The sequence below is a fragment of the Arachis duranensis genome, chromosome 1, assembly GCF_000817695.3.
Source record: "Arachis duranensis cultivar V14167 chromosome 1, aradu.V14167.gnm2.J7QH, whole genome shotgun sequence".
Taxonomy (NCBI): domain Eukaryota; kingdom Viridiplantae; phylum Streptophyta; class Magnoliopsida; order Fabales; family Fabaceae; genus Arachis; species Arachis duranensis.
The window spans coordinates 98,005,112-98,021,585 of record NC_029772.3 but is presented as its reverse complement, the minus strand read 5'-3'; the positions used below and the strand labels follow the sequence as shown (position 1 = coordinate 98,021,585).

The 16,474-nt window shown below is 37.3% G+C and overlaps 3 protein-coding genes across 3 annotated transcripts; 2 read left to right on the top strand and 1 right to left on the bottom strand.

Moving 5' to 3' along the window:
* LOC107466296 (uncharacterized) lies at positions 1 to 3,401 on the bottom strand. Its single transcript, XM_016085276.3, has 6 exons — positions 2,790 to 3,401; positions 1,762 to 1,873; positions 1,452 to 1,623; positions 1,149 to 1,342; positions 746 to 905; positions 1 to 363 (listed from the first exon to the last, which is right to left on the bottom strand). Exons 1-5 carry the CDS (start codon positions 3,260 to 3,262, stop codon positions 771 to 773), a joined length of 1,086 nt encoding a protein of 361 aa, XP_015940762.1. The 5' UTR covers positions 3,263 to 3,401; the 3' UTR covers positions 1 to 363; positions 746 to 770.
* A 6,516-nt stretch (positions 3,402 to 9,917) lies between these two features.
* LOC107466307 (uncharacterized) lies at positions 9,918 to 11,631 on the top strand. The gene is made up of 3 exons (XM_016085284.3): positions 9,918 to 10,187; positions 10,811 to 11,032; positions 11,137 to 11,631. The coding sequence occupies exons 1-3, from the start codon at positions 10,017 to 10,019 to the stop codon at positions 11,356 to 11,358; spliced, it is 615 nt and encodes a 204-aa protein (XP_015940770.1). The 5' UTR covers positions 9,918 to 10,016; the 3' UTR covers positions 11,359 to 11,631.
* A 1,060-nt stretch (positions 11,632 to 12,691) lies between these two features.
* On the top strand, positions 12,692 to 15,568 carry LOC107467414 (rho GDP-dissociation inhibitor 1-like). Its single transcript, XM_016086508.3, has 5 exons — positions 12,692 to 13,642; positions 13,742 to 13,808; positions 14,139 to 14,357; positions 14,448 to 14,572; positions 15,253 to 15,568. Exons 1-5 carry the CDS (start codon positions 13,376 to 13,378, stop codon positions 15,322 to 15,324), a joined length of 750 nt encoding a protein of 249 aa, XP_015941994.1. The 5' UTR covers positions 12,692 to 13,375; the 3' UTR covers positions 15,325 to 15,568.
* The last annotated feature ends 906 nt before the right edge of the window (positions 15,569 to 16,474 follow it).

Sequence of the window (16,474 nt, the reverse complement as noted above, 5' to 3'; positions counted from 1 at the left end):
TATCTCAATGTACAATAGTATTAGTAATTGGAACTCAGTTTTCCTTTGGTCATGTTAGACATTGAGAACTCACAATACAAAATAAAATGCACAGGGAAACCTAAAGGGCCAGGACGAAAGGCCACACTTCGTAAATACAAAATATACTACTTTCCCTGCCCTGACTGCCTAGCGCAACATTACAATAACATTGTCATTCTAAGCAATGTACCTAATATTTTGTCGTCAGATAACATAAAATCTAAATATGTCAACGAACAAAGTGATTAAAGTAACAAGTTACAGCCAAATAAGTAACAACTTCCTATATGAACCTAGCAACAAGTAGAAACAGGTTTCTAAAGCTTCGGGCAGACCCATACCCTGCAATTAGAACAACACAGAAAAACATATTTGTCAAATTCTATATGCAGTTGCCATAACAAGCAATGTTTAATGGTCACCATGACATACATATATGGCATGAGTTGGGAGCTAAGTATAAACCATTAAGGATCAAGGGAAAATGGAATTTAGAGATGAAACTGATAAGTAACATGCCAATTCAAGAATCCATGATACCATAACAGTTGAAAATTACAAATTCCATGTTATTCAAGTCTTGTATAAAGAGCGAAGGACACTTATCGTGAGGATATACTACTAGAGAAACTGGTTTTGGAAACAGATTTAAGGAAATGATAAGAAAGAGACCACCAATTAGGACAACGAAAAAATGTTAAATTAAAAGGTAAAAAGGGTTAACCTTATATGACAAGAAGTGATCAGATCTAACAGGTGTCAGACTGTTTAAATAGATGATGGCGTCCCAACATCTCTGATATCCCTAAAGCAGATATGCTTTCACATCCAAGCAGCTCCTGAAGCTTTTCGTCGCATAATATCACCATTCCGTTCAAAGGATCCTACAAACAAATTTTAGATAAAACAATCAGCAACCTTCTTAAATCAATTTTTTTCCCAAAAACATAATGTGACAACAGCTCTTAAATTTTCTTTCCTTAATTTTTTTACTATTATTTATTTTCATCTTTCAACCACAATTTGAATCCAAAAACTTGCTCAAAAAAGTTTACAGTTTCATTGAAAATGACCACAACAGAAATATTAGAGTGTTAAACTCTCAAGGGTTGGACATGGCTACAAACCTCCAGACGATTAACCTTTATGTACTCCCAAACAAGTCTTAAGGCCTCAGATTGTTGCATCTCCCTTTCCCCAGCGCCCAAAAATTTGGCAAGAGCTTCAGATATTATTACGGTAGAAGAGGCAGGTTCAGGCTGTTCAGCACTTTCAACTGTAGGTTCAGTATCTACCTTGATCCTTTTGGCTTGAGGCTCCTCTAAAGTGACAAAAGTGAAAGACACAAGTGATAAAGTATCAGCAAAATTGAAGTTGTAAACATAATAATGCAGCCTATTTTTTTTTTTTCAATTTAGCTATTTACTTACTTGTAGGTCCAAGTGGGATGATGTGTTTGGCCAGCAATTTATTCATCTTGAACATGTCAGTGCAGTCGGTCTCAAATACCACACGCAGTGCATCATCACAAATGATCTTCCTTTTGTTACCAGGATCTTGGAGATTGTTTTTCCTTATGTAGGCCCATAGCTGCCTCACAATCTGAATTGGAATATATATAAGTTTTTCAAAGTACTTTTCATGAAATAGTGGTTATCTTCACATAAATGAAATTAAAGCTTCGAAAAATAATGCAGGATGCACTTGACTAATTATGCTAGTTTGGGTAAAAAAGATTACCTCGGTTCTTGGCAATGCCGGCTCACCAACAATTGCCTGAAGTTCAGGAGAAACACCACAAACTTTGTTAAGTCCACCAGCACCACCTCTTCTTTTGCCTCCGGTTGAAACACTGTTAAAACATTTTGTAACGGATAATACAACCAAATCATGTCATACATATTCATCCCATAAACTAGTCATGAAGAACTATCCCTTTTACAGAAGGATTACTCAAAACACATGCCTTTCATTAACTTAAAAGCAAAAATATAAGCAACTGGATGCAGTACTTTGGCAATAAGCAATTACTATCGCTTCTGATAATTGGCATCAAACTGAAAAATAAAGAATAGAAGAAAGCCACAGTCACAGTATAGCATGGACAAGCAAAACACCGGTGTCGTTCATGTTTATCTAAGCTGTGGCTACCTGAGTAAATCTAGTTGTAATTGGCACAGAATAATAAACGGCGCATTTTAAAAGAAAAAATGGCATGCGACAAATACTCAAATATCAATATGCAAAAAAATAACACAGAACGATTCCTAGTCAATGCATAAGAATAAATAAATATAAACTATACAACAGCAGCAAGAGAAAGCTTGAAAACAACAAGGGAGCAGTTTCTATTTTTCTAAGGTAGAGACAGAGAAAGGAAAGAAAGGGGGGTATTCCAATAAACATAAATAATAGCGTTGTAACAGGGAAAAGGACATGACAAGAACAAGTAGTTTACAAAACAAGTGGGTAAATAGCTACAAAATTATAACAAAAAAAATGAACCACGCCTTCCAATAAAATAGCAAAATAAAACCCCAGTTTCCAGAAAATGGGACCATGCTCCCACTGCTACCGTAACAGAAAACCAACCCAACATCTTCATAACAGTACCTCGGACAAAAGCGAACAACTCTAAACCCAAAATCTAAGGAAACAAAAGCCTAGAACCTAAGATCTTAGTTTACGCGACAACGACAAAAATTAAATTAAAAACAAAGAAGAAAACACAGTTCTTAAGTTCAAGATTAAATTTAAAAAAATGTCACCTTTCTTTGGGTGGTTGAGGCTGAGGAAGGGTAAGAACATCGGCATTGTGAGGGTAGTGTTGGGGTTTAGTCTGCGGTGGGGGTTGCGGCGGAGGTGGGTGGGAGTGGGGCGGTTGCTGGAAGTTGATCTCGGTGTGAGGATGGAGGGCAAAATGGGGAGGAAAGTGGGTGGTTGGGAAATGTGGTTGGGGTTGATGGTGAGGGGCAAAATGGTCTTTGGAAGGCGGAGAAACAAACGGTTGCTGTAGATGGTGGTGCTGCTGCTGATGCTGTTGTTGTTGCTGCTGTTGCTGATGCTGTGGGCGGAGGAGAAGGTCGATCTGGTCTCTGATGAAACCAGCCTTGTGCGATAGGTCCAACCCTAGCTTTGCTTCCAGCTGCTGAACGACGCCGTTCAGCGTTGTGATTGAGTTTGGTTCCGAGTGACGCAGCAGAGACTCTACCCCTTTCGCTATTTCCTGGTCCGACACCATTTCTTTCTCTTCTTCACTTCACCACCTTCATATACCAACAGAAAAACAAACGGCTATACCCTTCTCTCTTTCTTTCTCTTTCTCTCTCTATTCTTAGCTGCTTCTCTCTGTCTCTGTCTCTTTCTCTCTCTTCGTCTCTGTCTATCTCTCTCTTTATAACACCGAAATCACCAAAATACCCTTTCTTCAGATTCATAAATGGTATGGCATATGAAATGACAACTATGCCCTGATCTTATCCACTCTGTGCTTTCTGCTGACAGACAGGTGTAAAAGAGTAATTTTGACGGATTGATAAGGGGAAAAGAGAGGAGTGGTTGAGGGGTAAAAATGTAAAAAGAATAAAAAGGTAGAAAACTTGCAATGGCATCTTGTAGGGGGGTTAAAGACGACTAGACGAGGATGAAATGATATGAGAGTAGACAAATGGATAAAGTGGAGGACCCGAATGAAACCGTTTCCTCTTTTAACAAAGGAGAGTGGGGTAAAGTGAATGCGATGTTAAATTACGCAATTGCCAATTTCAGTTTTTTGTTTAATTTTTTGTTCTTATTCAATTCTTTTTACCTTCGAGAAAGAGGAGGGCATGGTTTGAAACCAAATGTGGGAATCAATAGAGTGGTTAAGGATTTGGGGAATTTGGTCAACTAATTAAAAGGATTTGGAATTCGTGGGGCGGGATCTAATGGGCCAACAAAAACGACTATGGTTCCATTCCTTGGTGTTATTGGTAACTTCGAGCAACTCCAATGGGAGCAACTCCAAATTATTTCTACCTTAATTGAAATTACTTAAAATTAAAATTTACATTGAATATTATTTTTAAAATAATATAAATATTAGTAAGAAGTTATTATATCATTTTAAAGAAATATCAATAAATCTATTAAATAAATATTATAACGTTATTGTAATATTGTTATTATAATGAGACTAAATATTGAAAGGACAAATTTTACATTAAATTTTAAATCAAACTTTATGACATATGATCTTACAAATACTTATATGGCACCTTGCAAAATCCAAAATGAAATGAAATTAAAACTATGCATTGGAGATATTCTTAATAAGCTAAAATAGACGACTTTAAGCGTTTAAAGTCTTATTGACGTTTGATACTGTGCAGCATGCTGAGGAAGCTTTTACGTTCAAATTGGATAGCCTGTTGCAATTTGTTCATAGGGTCTGGAGGTGGGATGAGTCTCTATGTTGTGCCACTCGAAAAGTTTGGTTGGAGTGCTGTGGGGTGCCTCTACATGCTTGGTCTCCAGAAATGTTTAAAACAATAGGTGGGCAATTGAGTGATGTGATTAACTGTGACGTAACGACGGAGGCAGGTTCATCTTTCATGGCTGGTAGAGTCCTAGTTGAGACGTGTGTTTTTGAAGTCATCAGGGTTTACGTCACTGTTGGTAATCGGGAGTTTTATGTCTTTGTGAAAGAGATTGATTTAGTGGTAGGTGGTGAAATGTTTGCGGAGGGAGGACACAAAGACTGTTTTATGATCAGAAATCCTGGTTCATGTAGCAGAGGCATGTTGAACAAAGCGGTGCCGTGGGATCCAGCGGCGGACCTGATGGAACTGGATACAAGGATCACCGATGAAGTGAAGGGCAGAATGGTCATTCAGGATGACTTTTTGAATGATTTAAATTCGAATTATTCATTTTTAAATTTTGAAAATAACAGCATTGATTCTGTTAGCAGTTCGGAGGTTAATGGTAGGGCGGGTTCTACAGAATTGAATTTGAATAAAGAAGTGGGGTCCGAAAGAACATTAACGCAAGTATTTGAATTAGGTCAAGGTGGGGGACTAAATAGGGGTTTGAGGTCTTGTGGCTGTAATCAATTGGGCTTCCATTTTCATTGCCCATCTAATTGTTGTTTCGCTTGGGTGGTGTAGTGGGCTTGAGGACGCAGGGTCTGGTGGGTATGGATGATGGAGTAAATGGTCGTCTATCTGGTGAAAACTGCTCGAAGGACAAGGCATAGGTAGATGGGAAGGAAAGTGCCTCGGAGCCAGCCAAAAAGGTAGGTACTGGGGTACACCGAAGAGCCAAGGATGCGACAAGGTTGATGGAGGATGCAGGGACGGTATTGGAGACAGATAGTGGGAATGCGACAGTTGAAGACAGGCTAACAAAAGAAGAACAGATGAAGGAAATTGAGGCTACTTGGGCTTTGGCGGTGGAGTCGGGTGCTGTTCTACATGATGAACAAGTAGATATTATGAAAATTTTACAAGCTCAGAATAAAAATTAGCAGTGAAGAAGAAGATGGCAAAACATAAAGAAAAAGTGTGAAGGAGTCAGCCAAAAAATCACAGTAAGGTGTTACAATTGGAGACTCTTTCGGAGGAGATTACGAGTTATAGCTTCACAAGTTCGATCTGGAAAGGGTTGGTTCCGCCTAGAATTGAACTGTTTGGTTGGTTTATTTTAGTCGGTAGAGTGAATACTAAAGAAATGTTGAGTAGATTACGCATAACTTGCCAACATGATAGTATTTGTGTCTTGTGTAAAAAGGAGATCGAATGTGTTCATCATTTGTTTGTGTTTTGTGAGTTTACGTGGCAGGTGTGGTGCGTCTGGTTGAGATATTTTCATAGAGATTGGGCTGTCCTAGGAAGCATTAAAGGCTTGTTTGAGAGTTGGAATGGAACACCTAATAGAAAAGAGGAGCAGAAGAGGTGGCTGACTGGGTTCTTTTCGGTTATTTGGAACGTCTGGTTGGAACGCAATAACAGAATTTTCAACAATAAAGAGGTAACTGTTGATGTCATACAGAACATGACGTTTTTGAGCTACAAAGAGTAGACTGGTATTGATCCTACTGGTAGTTGATGGCAATGCCGGAGATGACATAGGATTGTTAACCTTGTGTTTAGATTTGCTTTTGTATCTGCCTATTTTATGCTCCACTCTCATGTGTCGAGCTTCATTTGTTTCAAAAAAGAGTTTGGTAAATTTTTTACTTTTCACAAGTAGTTTTATAAAAGCTAATTTTAAAAAAATGACTTTTTAAAAGTTGTAACATTTATGTTTGGTAAATCAAATTAAAAATAGCTTTTAATAAACACAAAAGGACAGTGAAAGTGGTAGTGGAGCTGCCTTTGGTGAATAGAAAGTGATCAACTCGTTATTGAGTGCAACTTGAGGCCTTCAATACTGAGCACAATTTATGATTTCATTGCTGACTGACCTGCTTAAGACCATAGAGAGAACGCTCAAGCTTGCGCACACTATTGGAAAGTGCAGAGAGACCGGGGGAAGAGTCTCAAGAAGATTCCCGTGTAGAAATGTCGTGTTCACGTCAAGTTGGTGATGGAACCAACCCTTTTGAGTTGTGAGAGCCAGCAGAACTTGAAATGTGGGCATTTTTACTACAAAGAAAAATGTATCAAAGTAATCAAATCCAGCTAATTGAGTGTAGCCCTTAGCCACCAACCTGGCCTTGTGGCATTCTGTCGAGCCGTCTAACTTGAGTTTGGTCTTGAAGACCCACTAGCACCCAACGGCACACTTACCCTTTGAAAGAGTGGTGATGACCCAGGTTTTGTTGGTTTCGAGGGCCAAAAATTCATCCCTAATTGTCTGGTGCCAACAATCATGCGGAATAGCTTGCTCAAAACTTTGAGGTTCAGTGAGGTTGTCGATGGCGACGGAAAGGGCTTTGTGAGACGGGGAGAGATGTTCATATGAAATGAATTGAGAGATAGGATGCTATAAAAATGAGGATGAGGTACTAGAAGAAGAATTTGATTCACATAGAACCTGCATACATTGAAAATTTATGAAACATGCAGGTGGTTTTCTAATCCTATTTGAGCGCTTAAGATGTTGGTCTACATGAGGTTGTTCTAAAACTACATGATCATGTGATGGTGAGGTAGATGGGGGCTTGAAGCTAATGTGTGCATGTTGTGATCAGCATGCAAATGTGGAGAATGCGAGGGTGACGCCTGCTGATCTAAGGATGCATGAGTAGGATGATGTGCTTATGTGCTTGAGGGTATGTGTAAAGAAACTGGCAGCATATGAGGTATAATAGATAAGGATTGTGTAGAAGCATGATGTGCTAAATCATTATGATAGAATGGCAAGTTATCCAAAAAAGATGCACCATGTGAATCATTAAAAGCATTGGATTGGTGAAAAAAAAATGTCCTCATAAAAGATGACATATCTTGAAAGAAAGACCTTTTTAATTTTAAGTATAGATCCATTAATAAAAAAATTTTTAGTGTTCATTTTGAAACCCCAAAAAAACAACCTTTTTTGCTCGCTTTTCTAATTTCTTTCTATGAATACTAAGGGTGGAAGCAAAGGCCAAACACCCAAATGTTTAAAAATAAGAGATGTTGGATAAAGAGTGAAACATTTCTTGAAAGGGGCTTGATGCATTTATAGAGCTAGAAAGAACACGATTCAGGATATATATAACACGAGCTATAGCAAATGTCCAAAGATGATGAGGCAAATGACTTTGAAAAATAAACTCTCTAGCCATATTCAATATATTTTGATGCTTACGCTCCATGACTCCATTTTTGTTGTGGAATTTCCACACAAGTGGTTTGATGAATGCTTCCTTTTGATTTATAAAAAGAGTGCAATAGGAACTCTTTGCCATTATCATTTCTTATGCATTTTATTCATTTTTAAAATTGTGTATCAATTAATTGTACAAAAATGGAAACTAAATGCACTACTTCAACTTTGTTTTCATGAAATATGCCCAGGTGAATCTATCTTGTCATCCACAATGGAAAAAGAAATATTTACGGTCTTAACTAAAAGCAACAACTAATGATCCCCAAATGTCCATGCAGATGATATCAAAACAAGAAGCAGATTTTGTTTTGCTAAGAGGAAAAGAAAGACGCTTTTGCTTAGCAAAATGGCATGATTCATAAGGTACATGTTTTATTTGGTTCTAAAGAAAACCATAGTGCTTTTGCATATCTTCTATTCTATTGTTGAAAATATGTTCTAGTCTACTATACCATAGGATTGCCAAATCTAACTTATTTACAACATTATTGACACAACCTTTCTTATTGACTACTTGAGGTTGTTGTAAAAGTGAGTGCAATATATGTATGTGGGCAGAATTCAAGATATACAGGCTTGCAGTTAGTTTAGCAGTGTCAATCATCCTCAAGCTCATCTTATCCTGAATCTCACAATTCAATTCACTTAATGTAAAATGGCATAAAAAGGATGTAGTAGCTTTTGAAATGGAAATGAGGTTGAAAGTAAAAGATGGAACATATAGAATATTTTGAAGTTGAAATTTGGTTGAAAAATAATTGTCCCACTGATGGCAGTGACAATTCTTGAACTATTTGGCAATTGAAGTAAGATTGGATTTACTCTTCGAAAATTAGTGAACAATTTTAAAGAACAAGCCACATATGCCGTGACACCTGTATCGAGAATCCAATCTGTGCACTTTATTTTATGTTTGGAGATAGATATAATTTTGTATATACCTTTGAATGGGGCATGAATTTCAATAGCCAGATTAATATTTTGAGCAGGTTTACCACCATGGTTGTGAAACAACTCAATTAAAGCTTTTTTTTTCCTTCGAAAACAAGTAATCTAAGCTCTCATTATCTTTCAAATGAGGCTCACTGATCTTTTGCAAATCTTCATCAGTGTTCACATTGTTAATGATTTTAAAGTTAGAATTATGCTTGTAGTGAGAAGGAACCCATGCTTATGGTAGTATGTGTCAACTAAATGTCCAGCCCTCTCATAGTATAAGCACTTTCTCAATTGACCACGTCCATTAGTGCCTCTCCCTCGATTAGAACGCTCTCTACCCCTTCCACGTGAGTCCTTTTGCCTACTTCCACAAAAACGATTGTTGAAGGAGTTATTGAAGTTCATTATGGCTTGAGCGTGTTAGCTGACGCTCTTACTGCAAAAGTAATGAATAAACCTCATTCACATTAGGAAATGGTTTAATGAACATGATCTGAGACCTGGCCGTTGAGTAATCATCATTCAATCCTCTCAATAATCAAATAATATGAGTCTGAAACATATACTTTTTTCATAAGTTCAATACCGCATAAGCATGAGTCATCACATTCATATTTTATAATTGGTTGGAATTCATCCAATTCCCCCACGAGCCTTTGAGTCTTGTAAAATAAGATCTGATGGAGGAATCACCTTGTTTAATAGCAAACATTTTCTCTTCTAATTCTACAATTCTAAACAAGTCTTGCTAATAAAATCGGTACCTAAAATCTTTTCAGATATCACACGCCACATTGCATGATAGAGTACTGTGTAAAACTTTATTACTAATAAATATTAATCTATATAAAATATAAGAGTTTTATTATCAATTAATTAGACTGATTGTATTTATAACATTAAATTTAATTATTATTACTGAAAAAATTTGTGAAATTAAAAAGTAAATATTAAAAAAGATAAAAATTCATTAATTTTATATAAATTAATAATTAAAAATTATTAAATAATTATTATTTTAATTATTAATATAATATGAAATTAGCTGCACCTTGGTTTTCAACTTAAAAAATCCACTCAGCATGAATAATTGTGTGTGTAATGTAATTATTTATGTTGATGCATAATTCTTGTTTTCATTTTTAACCCTTTCCCATCTACTTGAGGACGGATTGGACAAAAGCTACAAGCCTACAAGTAAATAGAGGTATTTGGGAGCGACGGTAGACGGTAGTGGTAGATAGAGAAGGCATCGGAGAATGGCAGGGATTGTAAACCTAAGCCCGCCAACTCCAATCCTAACTTTCCGCAACTCCTCCCGCCACCGCAACCACTTGTTAACGCAAACAAAGCCTGACTCCATCTTCGACCACCCGGCCCTCCGATATAATGGCAGATTCTTCTGCCTTTTCTCCGACAATCGAAGACAGGTTTCTCTATTCCCCTGCCATACCGATTAACTGCATGCTTTCTTCTCAATTGTTAAATTTTTATTTAATCTTGTATAATACAAGTTTCCACGGTAATTTGCAATATCCTCATTGGTTGTTCCCTTTGCTTATATATATGTGTGTGTTTGCTTCATAGCAGTTCATCAATTGCGTGCTCAGATAAATAATAATAACACTAGAGTCTGATACCGTTTCTAAACTTGTAGTAGTTCCTGTCGTTAATTTTTATTGGCTGAAATGAACTGCACCTGCAATTTGTCCTACAAAGCAAGTTCCCCTCATAAGTATCTTCCGATTTTGCCGGGTTATTAGATTCTTCATAGGATTTACCTATTTACACTCTGCATTAATTGGTCACGCTAGTGAATTCGTACTATCTTCAATAATTATATTTGTGTCACCACTCTCCATAGTGTTGAGCTTGCAACTTAATTTCTATTTGCAATTTCTTGTCATCAAATGACATTTAGATGCCAAGGCAATCAACAATAGTGCAACCCTGAGTTTCAATTCTTTTTCTGTCATGTGTAACATTTGGAAGAACAATGCTAATGTCAAAGCGGAAAATTTAATAGGAAACTGAAAGTGAATTGTGATGGCAGGAGCAAGCTAGAAAAGCATTAGAAGGTGCTCTGAGTGGGAAGAAGAATGAACTTGAGAAGTGGGACAAAGAAATCAAGAGAAGAGAGGAGCTGGGGGGCGGAGGTGATGCTGGTGGAGGAGGTTGGTTTGGCTGGGGTAGATATTTCGGCTGGTCTAATGATGATAATTTTTGGCAAGAAGCAAAATATGCTTCTCTCACGATCCTTGGTATCACTCTCATGGTAAGAAGTTCCTGATTCTACTCATTGCATCTGCTGATATATTCATAACACAATATAAGATATAATAGAAACTCTTACATTTCAATATATCTCTTCATTTTCAGTATCTCCTAATTGCTAAAGGTGATTTGCTTGTTGCTGTCATTTTGAATCCCTTGCTGTATGCACTGCGGGGAGTGAGAAATGGGCTTGGTTTTGTAACATCGAAAGTCTTGAAAAATAGTTCTCCCAGTAGGCAGCATGATTTTGGTGGATTTTTCAAGAAGGAAGAGTATCAGCAGGCTTCTGCTAAAGAGAATGTTGTTAGAAAATGGGCTAGTGACTAGTGAGTAACAAGTTTGTTACGGGTTTGGCATCACCTCCTTGATGCCGAATGCTATGTTATTCTTGTAACTTTGTTTTTCCTTTGGCTTCTGAGGTTTTTATTACCCTTTTTGTTATCCATGGAATTCAGTTAGGGTTCTAAATTATGCTCATGTTGACCTATGATCTTGTAAAAGCTTGCAAGTTGCAATCAAGAAATTTTGTCTCTGAAATGACTTTGTAGTTACTACATTTTAGTAGTGGTTAGTTACTTTTAGATTGTAATGTTAAATGCAGATTTTGTTTTTATTAATTTTTATACATAGAACAGCATAAAATTTTTAAGGCCAAGTTGGAAGTTAGTTTCTTTTTATCATCCAACTAACTTGGGCCGGCTCGACAAAGCTCTCGAATGAGGACAGGGGAGGTTCTCACAACGAGGATTTTTTTTTTTTTTCATTCTGAAGCAATTGGAAAACAGCCCAGGAAAGATGTCTGGTGCACATCCTCATTTATCTATGAACCTATCAGGTATTTGCTCTACTGCTCTCTTGGTTTCTTTATCATTATTTCTGTTTTTCAATTCTTAATTATGTTGGGTATAATCCTTACATGGAATGGTCTGTCGTGGAATTATTTGTTTATTTCATTATCATGTGAGCTGTGTCTCATAATTTTAACATTTAAGAGCACCATATGCCGTTATGGTTTATATGGCTGTCCCTCTCAATCACTGAGCTTCACCAAGGATAACCAATCTAATTGAGCTGGATGAATTTGAATGTCACAGGGCATCAGAATGACGTGAGCATTCACAATGTTTGAGTAGTGGATGTATTTGAATTTAGAAGGTCAACAGATCCATTTTTAATTTATTGTAAGATGCTCGAGTTGATTGCTGCATTATTTTATCTACCTTTTATGATTTATAAATTTTATGCCATCTGTTGTATATACTTACATGATATCCTTATGTGTGTTAAGATGCTGCCTGATTATATCGATTATTGGAGGAAGTGTGACCATGATCATCTGTAGGAATTTTCAATTTTGTTAACGGCAACGTGCTGTCCTCATTTTCCTTCAACCAAAATAATGGACTCAATGCATCCAAGCACAACGCACATTAAATTCTAGGATACTCGATTTGATCCGTTCTATATATACACAAAAACTATGTGAATTAAAAATTAAAACTTATCAATATCCCTAAATGCTAATTGTATAGGTTCGACTTCTATTAGCATTTAGCAGTAAATATATTCCTAAAGTATATGACATTTTAGCAAAGAGGCATGGCAGATTGAATGGAAATTTTATTTATATTACGCTTATTTCGCTTTCACCTGAACTACAAATTTGAGGGGGGATGTAAGAAGTACAAATTTATTTTAGGTATCCAGCTCAGGAAAAGTGAAGACTGGAGACTAATCCTATCATATGGTTTGACAGCAATAATAACGGTATTACCCATAAGAAGGACCGGAGAAGTCAAAACCCATGTTTAGTTCACGAACCATATTTTAGATCATGATTATGAAATTCCCTTATCCATGGTGTGTTTTCAAACATGAGTAGTAGTTTTCTTTTTCTTGCGTTTAAATGAGTTTTGTTTTAACATACCATTTATTATAGAACGTTCAAAGATGGCAGAGTAGTGCTCCCTGCAACTACGAGAGTGACCTTCACGATGAGATTGAGATAGATAATAGATGACGAACATAAGCCCAATCTCACAAACCATTCTCCCTCTCTCAATTGTTTCCATATTTGTAGTATAATATCTTTGAATTGCGGATCACCCTCCGACCCTCTTTCTCTCTCTTTGTGCCTTCTTGGCCACTTTCCTTGCGTTGCTCATTTTTCTTCTCATATTCCAATTAGCCTTTTTCTTTCTTTCTTTCTGAGTCTTTGTTGCAGAGTAGCACCCAAAGTTGTTGAAGGTGGTTTTAACATACGCAAGACAGAACGCAGTGTAGTTGTTGTTGGCGTTGGTGCCAGTACAACACTGCCGTATACAGTATACTTATAACTGCGTTGATGTCTTTGGCCATTGGAGTGGCTTCAAAAAGCAGCATGGGTTTTGAGGACAAGAGCAACGGCGATGCAACTACCCCTGACACGCACCACCACTCCGGCAAAGGTGCCACCACTGACGATGAAAGCGGCGATGAACGAGGCCAGAGTCTCAGTAGGTACAAGAGTGAGAGCTCGGTTGCTCTCACTGAGGACGAAGAAGATGACGACGACAGGGAGATTGAGTTGGGCCCTCAGTGCACCTTGAAAGAGCAGCTCGAGAAGGACAAGGTTCTGCTTCTTCTTCTTCTTCTCCTTCTTCTTCTTCTTGTTCTTCTTCTTGGCTTCGTTATATGTATATCTGAAAGATCTATGATGTTGATGCATTAGGATGACGAGAGCTTGAGGAGGTGGAAGGAACAGCTTCTTGGAAGCGTCGACATGAATTCTGTTGGAGGTAATGAACACTCCTTGCTCCCTTTTCAAGTTAGATTTGTGATTCTGTTTCTCTTTGTTTTCCTTCATGTGCTGAATTGGTCTTAGATTCACAAGAGAAGTTGACATTGTTATAATTCATTCAGGCTCTTTATAATTCTTTCTGGCCCAAATGATAAATCATAGTTTTTCAACTGGGAATTGTTGTTTCTTGTGAATGGCAACAAGCTTAAATACCCTTCTTGTTTCCCTGTTTCTGTAGCTTCATCTAATGAGGAACCATTTGTCTCTGGAATTTTATTCATCAGTTATGGACCTAACTTTTTTATTTCTTTTGTATTGACGAAATAAGAAACTTTGGAGCCCGAGGTGAAGATCCTGAGCCTTGCAATAAAGGTAGATGGTAGACCTGACATTGTTCTTCCAATACCAGAAACAGGAAATCCCAATGGTTCGTGGTTTACTTTGAAAGAAGGTAGCCATTACAGGCTCATGTTCACTTTCCAGGTTAGCCATAACATAGTTTCAGGTCTCAAATACACCAACACTGTGTGGAAAACTGGTATCAAGGGTAAGTTCTCTCTCAAATCATATACCAAGCCAAAAAGAAAAAAAAAAAAAAGGTTTCTTGACTTCAACTCTCTGTTAAGCCTTATTACAGTGGACAGTACCAAAGAGATGATTGGAACATTTAGCCCACAAGCAGAGCCTTACACGCATGAGATGCCAGAAGAGACAACACCATCTGGGATATTTGCTAGAGGGTCATACTCTGCCAAAACTAAGGTAGATTTAGCAATATAATGTGTTATTCCTTCAGAGTTCAGAATTAGGATTGATTGGTCTAAAAATGTTACTTTTCTGCATTTACTATAAAAATGTCAAGAGAAGTGTTCTGTAATTTTAAGTCTTTTCCCCACAAACCTATTTGTTAGATATTATTATTTGCTCATTATGATTTATAACATGATTTAGTAATACATCAATGTGGATTTAATTTTTCTCTTGGCTTAAATCTCTTTCTTCAAGTGTTCTATTTTTGCATCATCATGTGTTGGGTTGAAGAGATATTATTTGTTTGACATACTCTTACTTGCCAATCAACTTTATTGATAGGCTGTGTAGATATGAGGCATTAGAAACCATAATTTATCTGAGAAAAGAATAGTTACTTAGCTCCTAAGTTCTTGTCTGTGTTCAAATTGGATTTGTTTGGAAATGAATTGAGAATGAATGAATGCCGACTTGATGTCAATCAAACAACCAATAAATGTTCTAATAAAGTTGTTGCCGGACTTCATGTGCATATATTTAACACTCATTTAAAGTTCAAATTCTTTAGTCACTTTTCTTTTTTGGCGCCTCAGCAAGTCATTAATTTGTCCATAACCTATCTTCTAGTAGAGTCCTTCATCTTGATCAATGCACTAGCTGACTTGATGTTTTGTTTGTGGTTGTTCTTTCAGTTTGTTGATGATGACAACAAGTCATACTTGGATATCACCTACACTTTTGATATTCGAAAGGACTGGCAATAGGTTTCAACTGAAGTCTCCATCAGTGATGTTTAATCCTTAGTCATTGTTATTTGAGCTGAAATCTCCTTCAGTGTTCACTTGTTCCTTTTCCATTTGTTTACTATTTATTTATAATCCTGTCTGAGACCAGTAATCTTAACAATGATTAGAGGATTTGTAGGTAGAAAGTTATATGCTTCTCTAGTTGATCATTTTGTCGATAAATTCGAGTATGCCCTCTTTGGTTGCACAAATATGCTCGCTCTCTTTCAAACTCAGTCTTCCTCTTTGAATTAATAGTTTCTGCGGAGCATTTTTTTCATTACATTACACCTCGCTGGCACTTTCGCCGCCTTCATCTCTTGGCTCGCAGACTTCAAGCTCTTACTCTTTGCATTTGGCAAAGGCCCTCTTTCCCACCCCTCACTCTCTCTCAAACAATTCATCGTCATTGCCTCTTCTCTCGTAAAGACCGCAAATGGAACCACCACCACCTCAACTGTCAAAACAAAAATTGATTACGTCATAATGGAGCTACTGTTTGGAATTCCATGCACCCCATGGTGCTATCATGCCTCTAGTGCGTGCATGTATATCTGAACCTTGAGATCATTCTAGCCTTCGCTGCAACCGTGGTTCGAACCCTCTTTGGTTTTGAGCTCGAGCCACAGTTCAATGACCCGTACCTCGCTTCGTCTCTTCAAGATTTCTGGAGTCGAAGATGGAACCTCGTAACTGCCAATATCTTGCGGTTAACGGTGTGTGAGTCCACCCGGTATGTTTTGTCGACTCTAATTCGGCCTAAGTGAGCGACCCTCTCTGGCATCTTCGTTACCTTTCTTGTCTCGGGGCTCATGCATGAGCTCATGTTTTACTGTTCCGGCCGCATTAGGCGACAGGAGTGTACATGATCCGGTTCGGTTTGAAGATCTAGTCCGGACCTGATATTTTAGAAAGTAATTCAGTGTGATTTTACCGAATTTAAAGTCGGATGAAAATTTTAAAAATGGTGAAAACTCAGGTGAAATCGACTTCATGTGAAGTTGATACCTGAGAGTTGTTGGATGAAAATTTAGTCAAATCATCTAATGGCTCTAAGTATCAACTTTACGTGAAGTCGACTTTACCTGAGTTTCCAACTTTAAAAATATACCTGGTTATTATTTAGTGT

What these genes read in the sequence shown, in the direction of transcription:
- LOC107466296 (XM_016085276.3), bottom strand. Translation starts at nt 3,262, where the DNA reads ATGGTGTCGGACCAGGAAATAGCGAAAGGGGTAGAGTCTCTGCTGCGT. An exon ending in CGGCATTGCCAAGAACCGAG is followed by an intron (nt 1,624 to 1,761) that starts GTAATCTTTTTT and finishes ATTCCAATTCAG; the next exon opens with ATTGTGAGGCAGCTATGGGC. An exon ending in TAAAGGTTAATCGTCTGGAG is followed by an intron (nt 906 to 1,148) that starts GTTTGTAGCCAT and finishes ATTTGTTTGTAG; the next exon opens with GATCCTTTGAACGGAATGGT.
- LOC107466307 (XM_016085284.3), top strand. Translation starts at nt 10,017, where the DNA reads ATGGCAGGGATTGTAAACCTAAGCCCGCCAACTCCAATCCTAACTTTC. An exon ending in TCTCCGACAATCGAAGACAG is followed by an intron (nt 10,188 to 10,810) that starts GTTTCTCTATTC and finishes TTGTGATGGCAG; the next exon opens with GAGCAAGCTAGAAAAGCATT. An exon ending in TCCTTGGTATCACTCTCATG is followed by an intron (nt 11,033 to 11,136) that starts GTAAGAAGTTCC and finishes CTTCATTTTCAG; the next exon opens with TATCTCCTAATTGCTAAAGG.
- LOC107467414 (XM_016086508.3), top strand. Translation starts at nt 13,376, where the DNA reads ATGTCTTTGGCCATTGGAGTGGCTTCAAAAAGCAGCATGGGTTTTGAG. An exon ending in CGACATGAATTCTGTTGGAG is followed by an intron (nt 13,809 to 14,138) that starts GTAATGAACACT and finishes TGACGAAATAAG; the next exon opens with AAACTTTGGAGCCCGAGGTG. An exon ending in CATACTCTGCCAAAACTAAG is followed by an intron (nt 14,573 to 15,252) that starts GTAGATTTAGCA and finishes TTGTTCTTTCAG; the next exon opens with TTTGTTGATGATGACAACAA.